The 22217-nt window shown below is 45.8% G+C and overlaps 1 protein-coding gene across 1 annotated transcript in view; it reads left to right on the plus strand.

Moving 5' to 3' along the window:
• mmp28 (matrix metallopeptidase 28) overlaps positions 1–22217 on the plus strand; it is a 122674-nt gene that overhangs the window by 87453 nt on the left and 13004 nt on the right. The window contains exons 4-5 of the mRNA XM_078548659.1: positions 12937–13158; positions 16403–16648. Of these exons, the coding sequence (XP_078404785.1) occupies positions 12937–13158; positions 16403–16648 (468 nt within the window). The remainder of the gene's footprint in view (positions 1–12936; positions 13159–16402; positions 16649–22217) is intronic.

Genomic DNA, 22217 nt, shown 5'->3' on the forward strand with positions numbered 1-22217 from the left:
AGGAGAGTTTCAATGGGAGAGAGCAAGTTGCAGAGTTGAAGAGAGTTAGGAGGTCACCGCACGGACGTGTGTCCGCAGCAGGAGGAGGCAGGTTCAACTGAGCTCCCCAGCACTCGGAGGACTGCTGGGGATCAGGCACCTGCGAGGTTTGAGCCACATGACGAGCCCCTGGATTCAGCCTTCCAACTTATCGTGGAGAGTCAGCAGAGCTGTTGAAAGCCCTCGACAGAGTGGCATGTGAGTTGGAAGACTGTATTCGTCTGCTCTCTGATGAAGTAGTGTCCATATGTGCGCATATGGAGGTCTCCATGGGAAGGATGATGGATACCATGGAGACCTTGGTTCAGCAGAACCGGAGATGTGCGCAGACCTGCACTCCACTGCAGTAGCCATGGGTGAGTTCCTGCAGTGGCAATGTGAGAGGCAAAAGGGGCACCTTAACATCTCCCCAGTTGCTCCTTCCCCTCAAGGGGTCAGGCCCAGGCCTTTGAAAGGAGGAGGAGCAGCAGCTGGACACCCCTGGGCCATCCACTCAGGAATCTCAGGCTGTGCTTTCCCTCTGAGCCCCCTTTGCCTGTGACCCCTTCAATCTCGTCCTCTGTCACCACAGAGGGAACTGCTGCCCACAGGAGGACAGTCAAAGCATCTGGGGCCCTCAAGGCCTCAGCTCTCCAGAGGACTCAAGCCGAAGTCATCAGAGGCAATGGGGTCAACCATCGCACAAGCTGTCTCCACCCCTGCTGCGGATGTCAGGGCAGCACCTAGAAGTGGTAGGCCTAGAAAAGTTAAGAATTTCCGATCACAAGTGGTTGTACGGGTGAACACATTTTGTCATTTTATAATTTGAAATTATATTCACTTTCACTGAATAATGTGTAATGGTGACTTTCAGCTTCTTTTACAGGTTCACGAGTCCTTTCCCTTGCATTCTGCACCCGCACCCCCCCCTCCCAAACCACTAACATTTCAGCAGCATGAAGCCGGACCATGAGTGATTCTGGAGGGAGCAGTGTGTGTGTGGCAGGGCCTTTCGGAGCCTCGTGCAATCACTCTCCCACGCACGTGGATCCTTCCCACATCACACTCATCTCAATGTCCTGAACATTTTCAGTGCTGCCTGCTGAGGTTCACTTTCAGTTGTCTATCTGAGCTGACCTGCATCTCCGCCCGGCCACTGATCACACTTCTATGCAGCGCCTGTGCCCGTCTGACACGAGGCTCTGCTCACTTTCGATATTAGAAGCATGGTGCTGGTAAAGTTTGTCTTCAGCTCCCCCATCATTTCCCCTCGCCCAGTCACCCATGTTCTTTTCCCCATCACTGCCGAGCCCCCTGGCATCACCTTCCACCTCTACATCATCACCTACCAGCCAGAACCCTTTTCTTTCCAGGATGTCCAGGTGAACGTGCACATTCCCTACCTTCCTGAGAATCCCACCTCCATCCACATTGATCTCCCTGACCTCCTCCTTCCCACCACCCCCAGGGTTTGTGTCTGCTTCCAAATTGCCACCAACCACTCTTGCTGCTCCTTCTTCCTCTACAGCCGCACCCTCAGCCTACCACCTCACTCTGCCTTCTCCCATTCTCACCATTCCCTCCTACCATTCCCACCTTCATTTCGCTCACCAGGAAACAGTCATCAACCCCACAGACCCCTCCCTTGCATGTTCACCTGCACATCCCCCCCACCTTCCTTACTCCTTCCTCCACCCTTACTCCTTCCACATGCAAACTCCTTCCTCCCTCTGGACTCCCTCCCCACTGCGGACTCCTTCCTCCACCCAGATTCCCTCCTCCCCCGGGACTCCTTTCCCCCTCCGAACTCCTTCCTCCACCTGAAGTCCTTCCTCCTTCTGAACTCCTTCCTCCCCTTGGACTTTTGCCTCTTCCAAAACTCCTTCACCCCTCTGAACTCCTTCCTCCCTCCGAACCCTTCCCTTACACCTTCCTCCCCCTTACACCTATCTCCTCAGTCACTGCATTCCGCCCCGTTACATCCTCCTCCCCCCATACTCCCTACCCCCCACAACTTCGCCACCCCCCCACCCCCGACACCTTCGTTCCCCCACTCCCAACCTCAACTCCCCCCGATACACCTTCCTCTCCCAGTCACACCTGGACCTTCCCCTCCACTACCTCGGCAATCACCTGTAGCAGACCATGGCCAAGACACTGATGTCCCGAAGCAGATCCCAGACATCAGTGGTGGCCTTCCACCTTCTGTGAGCTGCTTCCCGGTGGAGCTAGGTCCATCAGGATCCACCCAGCATACGGTGCACATGATCCTCCAGGATCCGCGAGCTGCCAGGCTCCAGCATCTTCTGCTCCTCGGATGTCCGCAGCGTGAGCAAGGCCCTGACAGTGAATCCCGACTTCTGCACGTCACACATCAACACTATCCTGTTTTCCTGCCAACATGGGCGGTAAATTTGACGCGGGGGGGGGATGATTCCGGTGAGCAGGGCTTATAATTAGTTGCAGATGTATTAAAATTACGTTCCCGCGTCTGGTGGCGGGAAACGCAGCCCATCGTTGACGGGCGGAGCAGATGATCGCAAATTGGCTTCACGACATTATGAAACTGATTTTGGCCTTCCCGCCATATTATCCGCTCACACCCACCATGAAGCCCGACGCCAACGAGGATGGAAAATTCCCCCCAAAGATAACTGGCACGTCCATGGCAGACACATCTGACTAACAGTGCCAGCCTGCCCTGGAAAACACTAGAGTTAGAGAGGTGAGCACTGGATCACTTGGCCACTTCAACCAGCCAATGAACATGAGAAATATATTTGCCTTTGAACTGATTCTCGTGATGTCTGTCCTCTTGAAGAATATGAAAACTCACTATTCATGAGCAATGCAGATGTCATACATCCTGCCTCATTTTGAAAGAGCATAAGCATCACTTTATTATCATCATCTGGGGATTCATTTGTAACCAGTTTATCTGAGTGTACATGTGGATCATTCATTATACAGTAAGTTTTCTATTCCTCTTTCCCTTAGTTCCCTCTGCAACAAGGCAAGCGTGGGTTGGAGTATTGGCGATACAATGTCATGACTGTCCTTGACACATGCTCCCATTGAGGGCACCTCCTTCGCTGGGAGTGAGAGATATGAGATGAACCTAATATATCCCTGCTTTACTAGGCACTGTATTATCCCGGGAAGCTTAGCTAAACCTGACTCTGGTTCATTCTTCATCTAGTTTCCAGTTTCTCTAATTATTGCACCCGTTCAGGGGCCCATCATGGTTGTGACACCTTGTTTGATGTGGCCCGTTGGAGTGGAGATCTCGAGCTTTCTGTCAAGGACCTCTTTGTCACTCTCGCATGGTGTTGTGTTGATGACAGAGTTTTGAGGAAAAGTCTAGCTCTGGGGTTATCAACTCCGGTTGGACATATTCCTGGAGGTGTCACCACACGAACACCCGTCTCCAACTGCCCCAACCCCGCGCTCTGACCATTGGTCACCAACACAACCATCTTCATGTTTAGGCTCGATTGGATGATTCTTGACTGCCAGTCAGTGTTCCTCAACGCCAAACATCTCTCATATTTTTAGAAGTAATAAACAAAAGTGTTCAAATAAAATGAAAAATAATTAATTTTTCTCTAGTTACTGAAAGTATAGTCCAGGGGGTTAATGTTTAATTAATTAATTAATTAATTAATTAATCATGGAGGATCGGAAACCCCATCTAGGTCCCAGCAGAGCCCGAGGCTCATAGTCTTTTCATGCATGTCAGGCAACTGCCAGGATGATCCTGTCAAGTGGATTTATATTGTTTTGGAACAATCTAACCTAGGTGGCTCAATAAGAGGGACTGCAGGCCTATGGAGTGTGATAACTCTGAGTCGCCTTCCTGCTGTCATCTGCCTTCTTCCTCAGTTTCCTCTGTAGTTATTGAGCCACAGAACATGTGTCATTATTCCAAGAGTTCAAGTCACTGACTGCTTGTCCCTTTGCACGCAGTTCAGAAGCTAATGGAGGTTATCTGCCTGGCTCCTTAGTGGAAATGACTGTCAGAAGGAGCCTGGAATTAAAGTCAGGGGGTGCTTTTTTTTCATTATTGTGCTGAGATAAACACTTTTGGCCCAGACAAAGGTTTTTATTCTTTGAGCTTGCTTTTAGATGCTTTGAAGTTAATTGTTTTTTGGTGGAATGGTGCATGCGTAATTAGTAACAATGAGGCCGGAGTTTGAAAGGTTAGAAATTCAAACTTCAGAGGTGAGGTCTTATTTTTAAAAGACTTGGTGGTGTGATTTAAAATCTTTGACTTGCCAGGAGTGGGGCAGCCCTGTAACACACAAGAAAGTCAGAAGCCAGTGTTGTTCAGGAGTCTTAACGTGACATTCCCCATCCAGAAGTCCTTTCTTTTTCATATCACTACAGCTGCTTACAGTGATTCTCTTCATTCTCCCAATGGCTCAGTGTATTAATCCTTCTTTTTCTTAGGCAGCCCCTCAGGATCGAGGATGACTTGCTTCCACTCAGTTATATGGGTTCTGAGATGGCTGACGGGTCCAGCGTGTGATCTGCGGATGTGACACATGCAAGACATGTGGTGCTTGAAGGGCTGGGTAGACGAGTTGTTGGGATGTTTTTGTGCTCCCTCTGACAGCTCAACTTTGCCTCTGCACCTTCCCGCTGAAGCCACCCAATCTGCTCAGTGCCTTCCTGAATAAGCCTTCTCCAGTTTGGTCGGTCACAAGCTGGGGTCTCCCGCGAGTCGACGGGAGATGTTTTATCTCTTCAGGGAAATTTGAGGACATCCCTAAAGCATTTCCATTGCCCTCCTGGGAGTCGCCTGCAGTTGTTTAGGGAATCTGCTGTCAGGCATATGGACAATGTGTGCCGCCCAGTGGAGCTGGTTTTGAGTGATAAGCACCTCGATGATGGGCGAGTTGGTTTGGGAGAGGACGCTGCCGTTGGATTGCCTTTCTTGCCACCAGATTTGGAGGATCTTATGAAGGCACTGCTGATTGTACTTCTCCAGTGCTTTAAGGTACCTGCCTAGGTCATCCAAGTCACTGAAGCATATAGGAGTGCGGGGATCACTGCTGCCTGGTAAACCACATCCTCAGTCTCGGTTTTGAGATCCTGGTCCTCAAATACTCTTTTTCTCAGTCGGCCAAAGGCTGAGCTGGCACCTTGGAGGTGATGATGAATTTTGTCGTCTATGTCAGCCTTTGTAAACAGGAGGCTCCCAAGACAGGGAAAGCGGCACATGTTTTCCAGGATCTTGCTGTTGGTGTTAATTGAGGGGGGGAGGTATTGATGTTGGAGCTGGTTGGAAGAGGACCTTAGTTTACTAGGTGTTTGGTGAAAGGCCCATTTTCTCATATTCTTCAGAGAAGGAGTCGACAGTGACCTGGAGCTCAGTTTCTGAGCGAGCACACACACAATCGTCATCCACACACTGAAGGCTACACAATGACTGAGGTTGGAATGGTTTTGGTTTTGGATTGCAGGCTGTGTAGGTTGAACAGTTTCCCCATCTGTCCTGTAGATTACGTCCAGGTCTGTGGGGAATTTGCTGGAGGTGAGGTGCAGTATTGCAGTGAGTAAAATGGAGAAAAGGGTTGGTACAATGACACAGCCTTGTCTTACCCGAGTTTTTACTGAGATAGGGCTTGTGGTGGTTTCATTGGTGAGGATCATGGCTTGCATGTCATCATTGAGTAGGCGAGGGATGGTGACAAATTTCTGATGGCAGCCAGAGGAGGATACTCCATTTGCGGAGGATGCTCCATAAGCCTTCAGGTTGACATCTACAGCTTTTATGAAGCCGAGCAAGGCCATATGTAGAGGTTGGTGCTGTTCATTGCTTTTTTCTTGGATTTGTCGTGCAGTGAATATCATGTCTGTGGTGCCTCTCGATGGGCAAAATCCGCCTTATCTGATCTATCATCTCAATCAGTGGAACCCCCAAACAACTCGGGCAACAGAAACTATGCTGCAAGAAAATTAACATCGAGGGCCTTAAAGATCCCATCAAGGCAATCGTTGGCATCTCAGCCGGCACCTCACTGCCAACCTCTCAACCTCCAGTCACCAAGAGCTACAGCGTGCCCACAGAGACCACCATAATAAGCACCCGTGAAGAGGTTCTTGGACTAAGGAATATCGTGACTGGCTTGATGAAAATGACCAAGAGATATCGGGCCTTACTGAGCATAAGCGCAGTGCTTTCATAGACTGGAAACTTCACTACAGCACAAGAGAAAAACAGCTGCCCTACAGGTGTCTGAAGGCAGCAGCACAGCATAAAACCAGTGACATAAAGAACAAATGGTGGGTAGAAAGAGCACTCAAGATCCAACAGCTGATGGACACCAATGACATGCTCGGTTTCTTCAGCACTGTCAAGACCATTCATGGCTCTAGCAGCCAAGGATCCTGTTGAGAACGAAGCATGGAGGGGAGCCCACCAAAGACAGGAGGGGCAGTCAGTGCTCATCAGAAAGAACATTTTGAAGAACTCCTCAATCGAGATTCTGTCTTTGAACATATAAACATATGAAATAGGAGCAGAAGTAGGCTGTTCGGCCCCTCGAGCCTGCTCTGCCATTCATTAAGATCATGTTTGATCAGTTTTTGTTTCAAATTCCACATTCCCATCTACCCCTGATAACCTTTAATTTCCTTGTCTAACAAGAATCGATCTACAATAAAGGCAAAATACGGCGGATGCTGGAAATCTGAAACAAAAACAAAAAATGCTGGAAAAACTCAGCAGGTTTGACAGCATCCGTGGAGAGAATGACAGAGTTAACATTTCAAGTCCGTATGGCTCTTCTTCAGAGCTGAATCGATCTACCTCTGCCTTAAAAATATTCAATGACCCCACCTCTACTGCATTCTGAGGCAGAGAGTTCCAGAGTTGCACAACCCTCTGAAGGAAAAACATTCTGCTCATCTCTGTGCTAAAAGGGCAACCCCTCATTTTAAAACAATGCCCCCTAGTTCTGGAATCACCGACCAGAGGAAACATCCTTTCCATGTCCACCTTGTCAATACCGTTCAGATCTTATATACTTCAATCAAGTCACCCCTCACTCTTCTAAACTCCAGTGGAAACAAACCCGGTCTGTCCAACCTTTCCTCATAAGACAACAGACTCATTCCAGGTATCAATTTAGTGAACCTCCTATGACTCGAATGTCCTCAACTCCATTCCTCAATATCCCGTCTGGCTCAGTCTCATCATTACCTGAGTCTGGAACGAAGTCGACAAAGCCATCTGACAGCTGAAAACCACAAAGCCCCTGGAATCACAGCTGAAATCTTGAAACATGATGGAGATACATTCCTGGTACGGCTGTACAACCTCATTTCCCTCATCTGGGAAGAAGATTGCAGGCTGGGGGATCTTGGGGAGGCTGTGATCGTGATTATATTCAAGAAAGGAGAGAAGTCCGATTGCATTAGTGACAGAGGAGTCTCCCTGCTGTCTGTACAGGGACGATTGTTGGAAGAACCTTCCTCAACCACCTCCTCTCGACGTCAAAGAATATTGATTCTCTGAGTAAGTCGCTCAGTTTAGGAAGGTTTCAGGTGCAATTGCTGGTCTGACTGACAGCAGAGTTGCAGAAAAACCATTATAGATGATCCACAGGGTTAGAGAGAGGTAAAGTCAGGTATGATTGTACGGGATTTCTGGGTTTGTTGTGTGTGACATCAGATATTGACAGTGATTTCTCCCAAGATTAAATAGTTGAGGTTCACATCTGAATAATGGCCAATTGAGCAAAGTGTAGCAAATGGTTTAAGCACACAGACTGCATGTAGGTTGAAAAAAACATGGTTCCTTTATTCTAGTAGAATAAAAAAAACTGTGTAAACTGTCAAGAGAAAGTGTAACTCCAAGGAACAACTATTTACAGAAAATATTCACTGCTGATGTTCCAGATCTCTGTCCTAGTTAGGCCTTGGCTCCTCAGTGCTCACCAGGCTTGTTCAGGCTTGTCCTACTGCCCAGCTCCTGGCTGCAGTCCTCCTCCCCTCTCTTTGAGGCTTCTCAGACTCTGGGGTGCTGCCAGTTGGTCTGACTAGGTCCCTATTCCCATTCCTGGCTCTTCAGCCACTCTCTCAGGGGCTTCAAGCTGCCCTAGATTCCTGCACACTGCCACTCACAAGTCCTGGCTGCTTTTTCTCTCATCTCATGGCGTCTGGCTCTGCCCATCAGCTTGTTAAAGACATCGCTCTCTGCAGGGAAGGGCCCACAGGGGCCAACCAGTTCCCCTACTCAGTGCACACCCCAACATTGCCACCTGTTGCCAGAGGCCCTGGTACAAAAGTATCCAAGAGGTGTGACTGCCCAAAAAACTGTCTTGATACAAAGAGTAAACGACATCAGGGAAGGGAAGTAAAGCAGTTTTCTTATTTTTAGTGTCAAACCATAGAAACACATCTCACTTTGGTTACTGAGGTGTCCAAACAATTGCCTAAAAAGAAAATGTCAGTTGGTGGTTGGGCAGTGCAGTGGCTGAGCGATCTACCAGGATACATGCCTTGGGCTCAATTTTGCACAAATTGCCTGAAGGACTCCCATTTTTGATGGTTGAAAGGGGCAGAAATAAAATGAGTGAGTTTAGAAAGTTTCACAGTTCCTGCAGCTCACTTGTCCATGAAGCAGCACTAAGAAAGAGCACAAGGATCAGCCACATTGTGAATGGAAATTTCACCCTGGCCCAGTGTGGGGGAGGGGTTCATCTGAGGCAGAGGCAGTGTCGAGGGAGCTTTATACTACCTGAAACATACTTTGAACCGGAGCTAATGGTGCTTGATGAGTGGCAATGGGTTCTTGCCCTCAGCAGCAGCACCCTTCACACAAAAATTTACACATTAACAACTCAAGATCTGAAACTATTACTGATTCTGTGTTTGTGGAGGCGGGGGCGGGTGGGGAGTCTGGATAAACATAAACTCAGTGCTTTACTTGCTGTTTCTCTGGGAATCTGTACGGTTTAGAATTTTGCACCAAACTCATTGTTTACTTAGCTTCCAGTAAAAGTGCAGGAACTGCCTTATCTTCTGGAGAGCTGTGATTATTCCAACTGGGAACCATTCCATGCTGATCTTTCAGACAGCGCGGTGGTTGACATTTAATCTTTTGCTCATACTTAAATTGGCTGAAGTGGTACGCTATAAAAAAACTCAGCCAATAAATAAAACCTCCAAACTTCCATCCTTCTGTATTGCCCAAGAAGTACAACTGGATCTGTCATCTCCCAAATCAAAAGAGGACTTCCTGTCACTTTGTAGTGATTATCTTGCAGAAATTGCTGTACATTCCAACGTTCAGTTCTTTGTGATCGGTCAAGCCTTACTTCCTTCCATTGGACAGCCTGGCTCCCTTCAAAGTGAGGGGGGTGGGGGGAGGAGGGGCAGCAGTGAAAAGTACAAGTTATGTCTTTATTGGATGTGATTTTAAAATAACTAGGTTTAAATGGGAGGTTGCCTTCTCTTTGGATCCAAATTGGGAGATGCAGACACTTAATTTGTGGGGAAGAAAGTTAACCTGGGATTCCACCTGATGTTAAGGGTATAAGGCTTGACAGACATGTAATTTCTTGGCTATCCCAGGGACTGTGATTTGATTCCTATCTATTGACGTCATTATAAAGTGTGGTTTGAGGTCGATGTCAATATCAAGGAAGAAGACACTTGCTCTGATGCCTAATTCAGTGGAAGCTGGTGCTTGATACCATCTTCAAGGAACGAGCTTCAACTTCAAAGGGAATACATTCTTATAACAGAGGGAACTTCCTTACAGTCGACATCAGAAACTTCACTGGGTTGGAATCTAGTTTAACTGGATCCCACCCCATTTTCTCTGCACCCCCACCACCACCCCACCTGAATATTGGGTGGGACAAAAAGGAACGTTTATTTTCAAGTATCAATTCCAGAGGCTGAATTGAGTTATTGAGCTAGAAGTATTCTGAAAACTTTGCACTTTATCAAAAGGCCTGTGAATAAAGATGATCATGTTCAAATACGCAAAGCTGAAAGAGTAGTTAGAAACAGGTCATTTGCAGTGATTGAGGAGAAGGTATGTGATCAAATGAAAGAGGTTTAAAACAGAATAAGAAAACTTCATTACACTGAGGGTAGTGAGGCTGTGGCACCAACTACCAGAGTTAGTGATTGACACAGGGAGCGGGCCAAGCTATTAACCTAGCGTTTCATCCCAATTACTACTGAACTCAGGGCCACAGAGTGATTATGCGAAAGACCTTGTTGTGTTACATTGCAATGGAATTACTCTCCAAAAGCCAGACCCAGTCAGCATGAGATATGAACTGTGAATATTTGAAGAATGCTCATTAGGCCCAGTGTTTGTTTTTTTTAATATTCTCCGATGTGATGTGGGTATCACTGGCAAGGCCAGCATTTGTTTCCCATCACTAATTGCCCTTGAACTGAGTGGCTTCCTAGGCTATTTCAGAGGGCACTTAAGAGTCAACTGCATTGCTGTGGGTCTGGAGTCACATGTAGGCCAGACCCGGTGAGGGTGGCAGGAAAGTGGACCAGATGGTTTTTACAGCAATTGATGATAGCTTCATAATCACCATCACTAAGGCTAACTTTATATTCCAGATTTATTAGTTGAATTTAAATTCCAGCAGCTGCTGTGGTGGGGTTTGAACCCATGTCCCCAATGTATGAGCTTGGGCCTCTGGATTACTAGCCTGGTGGCATTACCACTAAGCCACCATCTCCCCCAAATTGTACTCATGAGTGTTTCAATGTTAGCCCCAGGGGACCTCTAAGGTAAGGATGTGTGAGATGGAATGAGCTGCATAGCTGGAGTGATATTTCAGGTTGTATCCTTCAAGCATTTGATGTCTGTGGTTATACATCTGCTAAGTGCTGTGTCGTGCTGGATGTTGAAGCTTTATGAAGCTGTCTTTGGCCTGATTTTTCTGTTGCTGCTCTCCAGTTAAATAGGGAAGGTTAAAGCCACCAAAAAACAACAATATGGTTGAGAATAAAGCTCTAATCTTTGGTCATTGCCCATCCACCATAAGCCAGGCCAAATTTCCATTCCTAGCTATGCCACTGGGGGCTATGAAGATAAAAATCTAAATGTATTGCAAATGCTTTATCACTAACAAAGAACTTGGCTGTCCTTCTCATTTCCTTATGCTTGTCCTTGCCCTCATACAAATACACCCGGCATCACCCATACACCTCTGACCAGAGTCACGCCATTTCTACTTCCTAACTGTCCTCTTCATGACCATATTCTCCACATTGTGCCCTTCACTTCATGCCTTTTCAGGCTTAGGTTAAGAATTCACCATGTGAGGATCCCTAGCAGAGGAGCAGATCTCTGAGATAGAAGCAGAAAATGCTGGAAAAACTCAGCAGGTCTGGCAGCATCTGTGGAGAGGAATACAGAGTTAACGTTTCAAGTCTGTCTGGGTCCTAACAAAACGTTAACCTTGTTTCTCTCTCCACAGATGCTGTCAGACCTGCTGAGTTTTCCCCGCATTTTCTGCTTCCATTTCAGATTTCCAGCATCCGCAGTATTTTGCTTTTATCTCAGCAGATCTCTGAGGTTTGGTGGGATGGTGTTTCTGCATGAATCTGGGATTAAGCATCTCTTGCTCTGCCTCAGCTCATCTGCTGCAAAAACTCACAACCGTGCCTTTGTTACCTCTAAACTTGACTATTCCAATGCTCTTTTTGCCAGCTACCCATCTTTCACTTTCTATATCACTGCTGCCCACATCCTAACTCGCATCAAGTCCCGTTCACCCATCACCCCTATTCTCACTGACCTATATTGGATCCTTATCCGCCAACACCTCGACTTCTAAGTTCTCACCCTTGTGTTCAAATTCTTCCATGGCCTCGCCCCTCCCTATAGCTGTAACCTCCTCCAGCTCCACAACCCTCTGGGAATTCTGTGCTTGTCCAACATTGGCCTCTTGTGCAGCACTGATTTTCTTCACAGCACCATTGGTAGCTATGTCTTCAGCTGCCCAGATCTTAGGAACATAAGACTTAGAAAGGAGTAAGCCCTTCAGCCCTTCAAGCCTGCTCCACCATTCAACAAGATCATAGCTGATCTAGTTGTGGTCTCAGCTGCACTTTACTATCTGACCCCATAACCCTTGACTCCCTTGCCTACCTTAAGCTTCTGCATTCCCCCTCTAAACTTCTCTATTTCTCCCATCCCCTTTAAGGCATTCCTTAAATACTAACTCTTTGTCCAAGCTTTTAGTCACGCACCCTAATATCACACTCTTTGGCTCAGTGTAAATTTTGTTTGTTCTTCTCCAGGTTTAATGGACAAGAATTGCCCATGTCCATTCTGAAATAGTGTCAGATGTGGCCCAGTGGTAGCGCCATCACCTCTGAGTCGGAAGATCATAGCATTAACTCGCAAGGTGTGAGCACCTAATCTAGGCTGAAATTCCAGTGCAGTACTGAGCGAGTGCTGCACTGTTGGAGGTGCTGTCTTTCAAATGAAATGTTACATTGAGAGTCCTATCTGCTATTTCAAGTGTATGTCTTATAGAAAGTGTGAGATCTTGTGGGGCTATTTTGATGAAGAGCAGGGCAGTTCCTATAGGATTCCTGCCCCATTTTATCCCTCAGCTAACTGAACAAATATGTAGCCCTTACCACACTACTGTTTGTGCTGTGCACAAATTGGCTGTGCTTTTCCTACATTACAACAGCGATTGCACTTCAAGTTTTTAATTGGCTGTAATGTGCTTTGGGACAACCTGGGGTTATGGAAGGTGCTATAGAAATGCAAGTCTTTCTATTCAATGAAGGCCTGGAGGTGTCCTTCAATCCAGGCGCACATTCTGGAGCATTTTAAGTAATTGATGTGGTAACTAGCTGCTGATGCTCTGAGTAACCTCACACTGAATGTCTCCGGTTTTGCCTGCTCCCCTTTAGGAGAGAAATGGTACAAGCACCACTTGACGTACAAGATCATAAACTGGCCCAGGTACCTGGAACAAAACCGGATGAAGATGGCAGTGAAAACAGCTTTCCAGCTGTGGAGCAACGTATCACCCCTGACCTTCTGGGAGGTGATGGACGGCCCTGCGGATATCCGCTTGGCATTCTACCATGGCGAGCACAATGATGGAATTGGCAACGCTTTCGATGGACCAGGTGCTGACTGCTGTCTCATCGTAAGATTTTTATTTAACATGCAATCTTACTTAGTGTCCGGGTTCCGGCCAGGAACCACAACCAGCAGGGAGAGGCGGAGAAAGTTTTCATGCAGAGTTTCTATGATCTGGAATGCACTGCTTGAAGGGCGGTGGAAGCAACTTCAATAGTAACTTTCAAGGTAGCGATTGGATATATACTTGAAAAGAAAAATAAAATGCTGGGCTGTGGGGAAAGAGTAGGGAGGAGTGGGGCTAATTGGATAGCTCTTTAGGCCAAATGGCCTTCCTGTTGTGCTGTCTGATTCTATGAGCTGATTCATTAGACTCACTCTATTGCTGTCTCAACCCTAAACAAAGTGGTTCTCCGGGACTGTTTGAAGAAGTTGACCTCAGTGTTTCCCGGAAAAGAGATTCCTCTGTTTGCTATCTAGTAACCCTCTGAAAGCTCGTGTGTCAATGTCAGGAGAGGAGACTCATCTTTGATGCCCTTCACAGTCAAACAGCTTGCCTACACTCACTGTCTAGGTCAACAGATGAATTTGGGGGTGAGGTATAAAATGGCTACCAGTACTTGTACCTGAACAAAAGCATGTTCCTTCAGCTGAGGTCAGAGGGGAATTGGGTAAAACATCTATTCAGGCCTTTATCGGATGAATGTAAAGGCTGGAACCAAACTGGGCAAAAGTCTAAGTGTATCTTTTTAATATTTTAGCCACTGGGATACAATGCAACCCTGTGGTTGTGAAATTCTGTTTACCCCTTACCGTTATCACTAAAACTGCGGGTAAGATGGGTTTGAGGTGATATTAAGAAGATTGTTTAAGAAGCCAGGAAGAAATGTGAAGCTTATATGAAAACTTACTGAGGCCTTAGTTAGGCTACTGTCTGCAGTTTTGGGCTTCACACAATAGGACAAATATTGAGGCTTTCGAGAGTGTACTGTGCAGGTTCATTAGGAGGCTACCTGGCATGAAGAAATAGAGACACGAAGTCTTGAAAAATTGGGCAGTTTTCATTGGAACAATGCAGATGAGAGGCAGATTTGATATAAAATAATAAAAGGAGCTTTTACTGAGGTTCCAGCTGGGAAATGGCAGATGCTGGGATGGAATCAACCCCCTATATCAACGTCCAACAGTTGAATGGGTGGGTGGACCAAAAGATGCAGGAGTGTGCAAACAGGGCAAGTGAGTAATATCAGAACTAGTGGCTCATGTGGAGGATAAACAGCGAAATGGACGGATTAGGCCGAATGACCAGTTTCTGTGTGGGCACAACATTAAAGCACATTGGGTCAGGAGGGTTAAATTATGAGGACAGGTTGAATAGACTAGGATCCCCTGAGTATAGTAAAATAAGAGGACATCTAAATAAGATCAGGTATTTTAAGGATTTGATTGGGTGGTGAGAGAGAGAAACCATTTCCTCTGGTGGTAGGGGTACGATGATGGGGGGGTGGGCCGGCTGGGGGTTGGGGGGGCAGATTTCAGGGGCTGAATGGCCTTCTCCTGCTCCTATTGGCTTAAATATGGTTTCTTATCCCATGGTGTATTAGATTCAATGGACTGTGAACCTAAGGTGTGGTGTTGCGCAGTTTCTGTAAATCTTTGTCCAAGATCTAATCTCCTGACCCAGGATAATTATTTGTTCAGATTCCTATTGAAGAGTTCAGCTACATGGGCATTTCATGTCATGACAATTCTCCAACCTGCATTCCCTTTGATTAATTGCTCCTCTGCTGATGTAGTGAAGTTAGCCACAGTTATTCCTAACATTCACCTCTCTAATCATAATTGTGAGTCCCCTTGAATCTGGTCCTGCCATCAGAACATCACCATAAGTGCGCTCAAACTCTGTTTACAGGCAGCCCCTGACATAGAGCTTCAAACTGGTTTTGAACAACATCTCTGCCTTAATGCTTAGAATGCCAGATGCTGATCTGACTGACCCAATCCTCCATCCATCTCTTAGAGAACTGACCCGATCCCTCTATCCATCCCTTAGAAAACTGACCCGATCCCTCCATCCATCCCTTAGAAAACTGACCCGATCCCTCCATCCATCCCTTAGAAAACTGACCCGATCCCTCCATCCATCCCTTAGAAAACTGACCCGATCCCTCTATCCATCCCTTAGAAAACTGACCCGATCCCTCCATCCATCCCTTAGAAAACTGACCCGATCCCTCCATCCATCCCTTAGAAAACTGACCCAAACCCTCCATCCATCCCTTAGAAAACTGACCCGATCCCTCCATCCATCCTTTAGAAAACTGACCCGATCCCTCCATCCATCCCTTAGAAAACTGACCCAAACCCTCCATCCATCCCTTAGAAAACTGACCTGATCCTGCCATCCATCCCTTCGAAAACTGACCCGATCCCTCCATCCATCCCTTAGAAAACTGACCCGATCCCTCTATCCATCCCTTAGAAAACTGACCCGATCCTTCCATCCATCCCTTAGAAACCTGACCCGATCCCTCCATCCATCCCTTAGAAACCTGACCCCATCCCGCCATCCATCTCTTAGAAAACTGACCCAATCCTGCCAACCATCCCTTAGAAAACTGACCCCGTCTCTCCATCCAACACTGAGAGAACTGACCTGACCTCCAGCAGATGAGAGAGGGGTATATGTAAGGGTCAGCAGTGAAGTTCCCTGTAATTACTTTGTGGAGTGTGTAGGTGATTTATTTAAGTGCACATTCCCTTTAAATATTTTTTGCATGGCAGTGCCCGCATAGTGTTTTAAAGAGAAACTCTTGCGTGCAGCCTGTATAGGGACTTTTGTGCGGTTTAGAGGCATCATTGTTCAGTGGGCATCAGAGCTCTGGGTAGAATTGAGGAACACAAAAAGATGTAAAACCGAGGCAAAAACAAAAACAGAATTACCTGGAAAAACTCAGCAGGTCTGGCAGCATGGTGGAGAAGAAAAGAGTTGACGTTTCAAGTCCAATGACCCTTCAACAGAGGGGTGGCCATTTTTTTTAGACCTCCTGATTGCAGTGATAAAATGATACAGGGTTTCATTTTCTACCTGGGATTTATGTAACCATAGTTTAGGGTCAGACAGCATCCTGACTGTACTGAGTACTGTATGAATTACCATTCATATTATGGGTACCATTGGGCACTGTATGAATTAATTCCTTACGTCATCTTATTTAACATTTTTATGACAGTGTTTGGGTTCCTAGCAATTCTTCTCTGTCCTTAGGTTTCTCTCCATATCTGTTGCAGGAGGAGCCTTGGCCCACGCTTTCTTCCCCCGAAGAGGAGAAGCCCATTTTGACAATGCTGAGAGGTGGTCTCTAAACCGTGGCAAAGGGAGGAATCTGTTCATTGTCACAGCACATGAGATTGGCCACACCCTGGGCCTCGAGCACTCTCCTGTTAAAAATGCCTTGATGTCTCCATTTTACAAAAAGCTAGGCCGAGACTTCATCCTAAGCTGGGATGACAAGATGGCCATTCAGAAATTGTATGGTAAGCCTGGGATGCAGATGATGTACCTACTTTTGTTCTGTCTCATTTCATCTTTAAAACTATCCAACAAGAGGCAGTCAGGAAACCCTAGTGTTTGGCTTCAGTTAAAAACCTAGGTGAAGGGGTGAGATCCATAATAGAAGGTGCCAACATGGTTGCAATGTTCTTTTTAAAATTCATTCTTAGGACAGGAGTGCCGCTGGCTGGGCCAGCATTTATTGCCTATCCCTAATAGCCCTTGAGAAGGTGGTGGTGAGCCGCCTTCCTGAACTACTGCAGTCCATGTGGTGTGGGTACGCCCACAGTGCTACTTCTGTAGTTTGATACAACTGAGTGGCTTGCTAGGCCATCTCAGAGGGCATTTAAGAGTTAACCACATTACTGTGTGTCTGGAGTCACACGTAGGCTAGGCCAGGTAAAGATTGCGGAATTCATTGCCTGAAGGACATTAGTGAACCAGATGGGTTTTTGCAATGATCCAATAATTTCATGATCATCATTAATGAGACCAGCAATTTATTCCAAATTTATTAATTAATTGAATTTAACTCTAACAGCAGCTTTGGTGGGATTTGAACTTGTTACTGGAGCATTAGTCCAGGCTTCTGGATTATTAGTCTAGTAGTGTTACCACTAACATGTAGGAGCGAGGTAAGCCAAGTCAGAAAGCCATGGTCAGATGATGACACCAAGCTACAAATTACAGATTGGAGGAAGAACGGAAGATTGACTGAAGTGAGATTCCACAGTTCGAAGGGTTAGGAAAGGATGGCCAGAGTTGTACAATGACCTGTGTTTTTGGCAATTGGAAGGGGAAGAACCCTCTAGGGTCTAGGCTGGAAAATTTGGAGCTCAGTAGGAACTAGAGAGAAAAGCTCAGAGGAGTAATGTCCACAGCAGTGTCAAGAAATAGAAAGACGACGAGGGATGCAATGAAAAAAAGGAGGTTGGAAGCTAGAATTAAGAGAAAATTGGAAAGTAGAAGTTTGGCCCTATATGTTAAAGGCCAAAGTTCAAATTCCAAGGCTTTTCAGTGAAATCCTCTGTGCCACCCAGGGATGGGAAAGGTCAATGGATTGTGGGAGGATTATTGAAAATTGGAGCTTAGAAGCTCCTCTTAGAACTGTTTTGTTATCCCCACAACACAATGGACTTGGAGCCAATGCTAGTCTGCTACTGATTGGTAATGGTGGTGAGTCAGAGAACAGAGATGGGGACAAGGAGGTAATTATTGGATTTATGGGTGAAGGTTAATGAGGCAGTCCTGCTGGGATCTGAGATTCACAGCAAAGCAAATAGTGAACAGCATTGAGTTGTGTTAGTTCAGCCTGTTTGAGTAAACTGAAGGGAGTGTGCTCTTGACCTTTCCCACAGGTCTTTGCTGAACAGAAGATAGATTTCCTGTCAGTCACCTCAAAAATCCTTCATGTTTTTAGTTACTTCAGAAGCAATTTGAGTTACCATAGATTCTACAAATTACACACAGGACTGGGGGCAGGGCAGTGGAAATCATTATCGATTCCCACCTGTTTAAATCCCTGACAATGAGGTGGCAGGCTGCTGGCCGGCTTCACACATGAGAGGGGAGTTGTCCATCTGATTCTGTGTTTTTTGTTCACTGTGATATTCACAATACTGTCATAAACTGATCCTGAATACCAGAGAGAGAGAGAGTTGTAATTTTTTTCCCCTTTATTCTTTCATGGGATGTGGACATCGCTGGCAAAACCAATATTTTTTGCCCTTGAACTGAACATTTCATGGGACAGTTAAGAGTCAACCACATTGCTATGGATCCAGAGTCACATGTAGGCCAGACTAGGTAAGGATAGCAGATTCCCTCCCTAAAGGATGTTAGTGAACCAGATGGGAATTTACAGCAATCAATAGGGTCATGGTGACCATTAGCTAATTTTATATTCCAGATTTATTAACTGAGTTTAAATTCCAGCAGCTGCTGTTGTGGGATTTGAACTCACGTCCCCAGAGCATTAGCTTGGGCCTCTGAATTACTAGTTCATTGACATTACCACTAGGCCACCATCTCTCCCATCAGGCACTAATTTAACCAGGATCTCAGTAACCTAAACCCTAAAGATATGAATGGTTTGTAAATCATACCTGGGCCAGCCTGAGACAAACTACTCCCATTTTCAACTAAACTAAATTAGCTTTGCATTAGATAAAGAATCAGTAATAGTCCCCAGTACTGCCGTGCACGCTCCAAGTGGTTCAAATTGAAGCCCAATGACGTTTAACTTGCTTCCTTTGATCACATTATCTTTACAGATGTAGATATAATTCGGCCTGGCCTAATTCATCCATCCACAATGGCTCCCACCCCTTATTGCAGCATACAATTAGCTCGTATGTGATTCCAGGATTTTTGGTCCACTCCACTATCTGGAAGTCCATTCTATACATAGATCGCTCTGTGTGTGTATGAAAAACAACCTGAGATTAGGCCTAAATTTACCTTTACTAGCTTTAACTGACATCCCTTGTCCTACCCTCATAATTTAATTGGAAATAACAATCTGGATTTTCCCTTTTCCTATTCCATAAATAAAGAAAGAACTCGCATTTATATAGCACCTTTATTGACTCCATGATGTCCCAAAGTAATTTTCAGCCAATGAAGTGCTTTTGAAGTGTATTCACTGTTGTAATGTAGGTAACCAATTTGTATAAATTCACCTCTCAGCCCAGTTCTTCCCAGGTTGAACAGCTAACATTTGGAATTGCTCCAAGAATTGGCTTCACCTCCCACTGAACCTTTCTCAGATGGTCAGTAGCAGAAGCCCCAGAGAAATGACATCAGTGCCCATGTTTGCCTTTTCTCTAGGGTTTCTGCAACATTACACTGAGAGATTGGAAAACCAAGGAAATTCTACCCCGGATTTCTTCAGTATTTCCTCATCTCATGGAGCACTCCCTCAAGTGGTTTGTGTATGACAGACTTTCTCTGGTTCCTTCACATAACAAAAATATCAGACCAGGTAGGGGAAGGGGTTCTTTCCCACTGGTGCTCCAATGGTTGTAGCTGATAAGATTTCCAAAACAGCCTGAGAAACATCTGTAATGCAGCTGATAATTACATTTCGATCTGTGCACAACACTAGAGTGTTAAACTGATAACTGTAAAGTTCTTGGGACAGAACTGGTTATATATTCAGACAGAGACATTTAGAATTAGAACTGCACGAGCTGTTAAACATGGATCCTTCATTATTTACTATTCTCTTCCTAGCAGACTCCCTCTGCTGGTGCAAGTGTGTATGGTAGCCTCAAGAGGACAAAATATACAATGCAATTTTCAAAATGCTACAACATCCAGGCCTCAAGCCCATCTCTAGTGGGTATGTTTTGCCAGTATTGGCTGGATTAACGATAAAAAGGACACAAGACAGATTGGAGGGAAAAGCCTCTTGCTGAGGAAGAGCAAGCAATGTGAAGCGGTGCAAATTTGCAGAAGAGGGTGGAAGTGCTAATACCATGTAGGCTATTTCAGCCAACCCGTGCACGGAATACAGCATCCAATTTTTGAAAAGGCACAGCAGAAATTTGAAGTAGGTCAACAAGTGGGCTTTAAACCCCGGCATGGCTGCTTTGTGCCATTCATACCCACTGTCAACAATAAAGTAGCACTGGTCAAATCTGTAAAGATTCCTAAAGCTTCCCCCTTTGCCTTCCCCTCCAGCCAGTTCCCTGAAGACAATTTTGAGGGTATCTGTGAAGGGGCAGGAGCTCACCTGAGAGGGAAAGGCTAAAACACCAGCATTGGTGAGAAGCAGAATTCTCCACAAGTTTAATTCCACCACTGGAACATCCTTGGCTGGCTGGTAAAAGAAACTTCTGTGGCAATGAAAGATCACATAATGGGAAAACCTGGGCACTGCCAGCCTGTGATATTTAATCTATAGGGTGTTGGGAGGAGAGGGTAATCGCATACTGAGGGGGTATTTAATCTATAGGGTGTTGGGAGGAGAGGGTAATCACATACTGAGGGGGCGGGTAGTGGGGGGGATATGAAACTTCCCAATTCATATCCTTGGCATGTGCACCAGAGTGGAAAATCTCCACATAAATTACCAACGATATTTATGGAACAATTATCTTAAAAAAAACTGCAAGGCACCATCTGGATTGGCCCCTGTGAATGGGTTACTGTCTCTTCAGGAATTCCTGATCTTAGCCACATTCCAGGAGATTAGAGTTAAATTGCTTCTGTATGACTGAGTGAGATGGCAGATTAGACTGAGTTTCTGATAAGGCAGCTCAGTGCTGCAAATTCATGAAGTCTACTTGCTAATGATCTACGCATTAGCCCTAGGTTAACAGGCCTTCTGCCTAAAGCTTCTCAAAGAAATAGGAACTGTTAAAAATTAGGTATACTAAAATTAGGCTGGTCATTTGTATATTTACCCTTGTGTTTGTCACATTCTCAAGAGGTCTGTTTGGGATCCTGTGGAGACCCTGTGCACTCTGTGACAGTTTGACACAAATCTCCATCTGCTTAATTTCCCAATCCTTAGCACTGTCAGGAAGTGTTGGTTGGCAGCAGTGTCAATGCAACACGCAGTTGTGCACCTTTCACTGTCAACTGTGGATCAGTGCTAGCACTCTCTCTCCACTGAGTCAGGAGGTCATGGGTTCAACCCACACCCCAGGGACATGAATCTACTCTGGCACTCCAGTGTAATACTGAGGGGCTGCTTCACTGTCAGCTGAGTGCTATCATTTGGATGAAATGTTGAACTGAGGCCCCAGTCCGCCCTCTCAGGTAAGAGAAGAGATCCTCGGGCAGTATTCGAAGAAGAATGGAAGAGTTCTTCCTGGTGTCCTGGGAAATATTTACCTTTCATCCAAGACAAATGATCTGCTTATTTTATCCCATTGGTGTTTGTGGAAGCTTGCTGTGCACAATTTTGTGCCTCATTTCCTACATTACAATGGGGGAGATGGTGGCTTAGTGGTAATGTCACTGGACTAGTCATCCAGAGACCCAGGCTAATGTTCTGGGCACATGGGTTCAAATTCCACCACAGTGGAATTTAAATTCAATTAATAAAAACCTGGAAATAGAAGCTAGTCTCAGTAATGGTCCATGAAGCTATCACTGATTGTTGTAAAAACCCATCTGGTTCACTAATGCCCTTTAAGGAAAGAAATCTGCCATCTTTACCTAGTCCGGCCTTCATGTGACTCCAGATCTGAGGCAATGTGGTTGACTCTTAACTGACCTCTGAAATGGCCTAACAAGCCACTCAGTTCATGATTGTCTATCAACCTCCTCCTTGTTGATCTACGCTAGCGCCCTGTGCTCCACTACAAGAAGAATGAGAGGTGATCTTTTGAAACATATGAGATTCTGAGGGGGTTTGACAGGATGGATGCTGGGAGGATTTTCCCCTTGTGGGGGGATTTAGAACTATGGGGCTCAGTTTAAAAGTAAGGGGTCGCCCATTTCAGACAGAGGTGAGGAGGAATTTCTTCTCTCAGAGGGTTGTTAGTCTTTGAATTCTGTACCCCAGAGAGCAGTGGAGGCTGGGTCATTGAATATATTCAA

The sequence above is a fragment of the Cetorhinus maximus genome, chromosome 9, assembly GCF_964194155.1.
Source record: "Cetorhinus maximus chromosome 9, sCetMax3.hap1.1, whole genome shotgun sequence".
In the NCBI taxonomy this organism is placed as follows: Eukaryota; Metazoa; Chordata; class Chondrichthyes; order Lamniformes; family Cetorhinidae; genus Cetorhinus; species Cetorhinus maximus.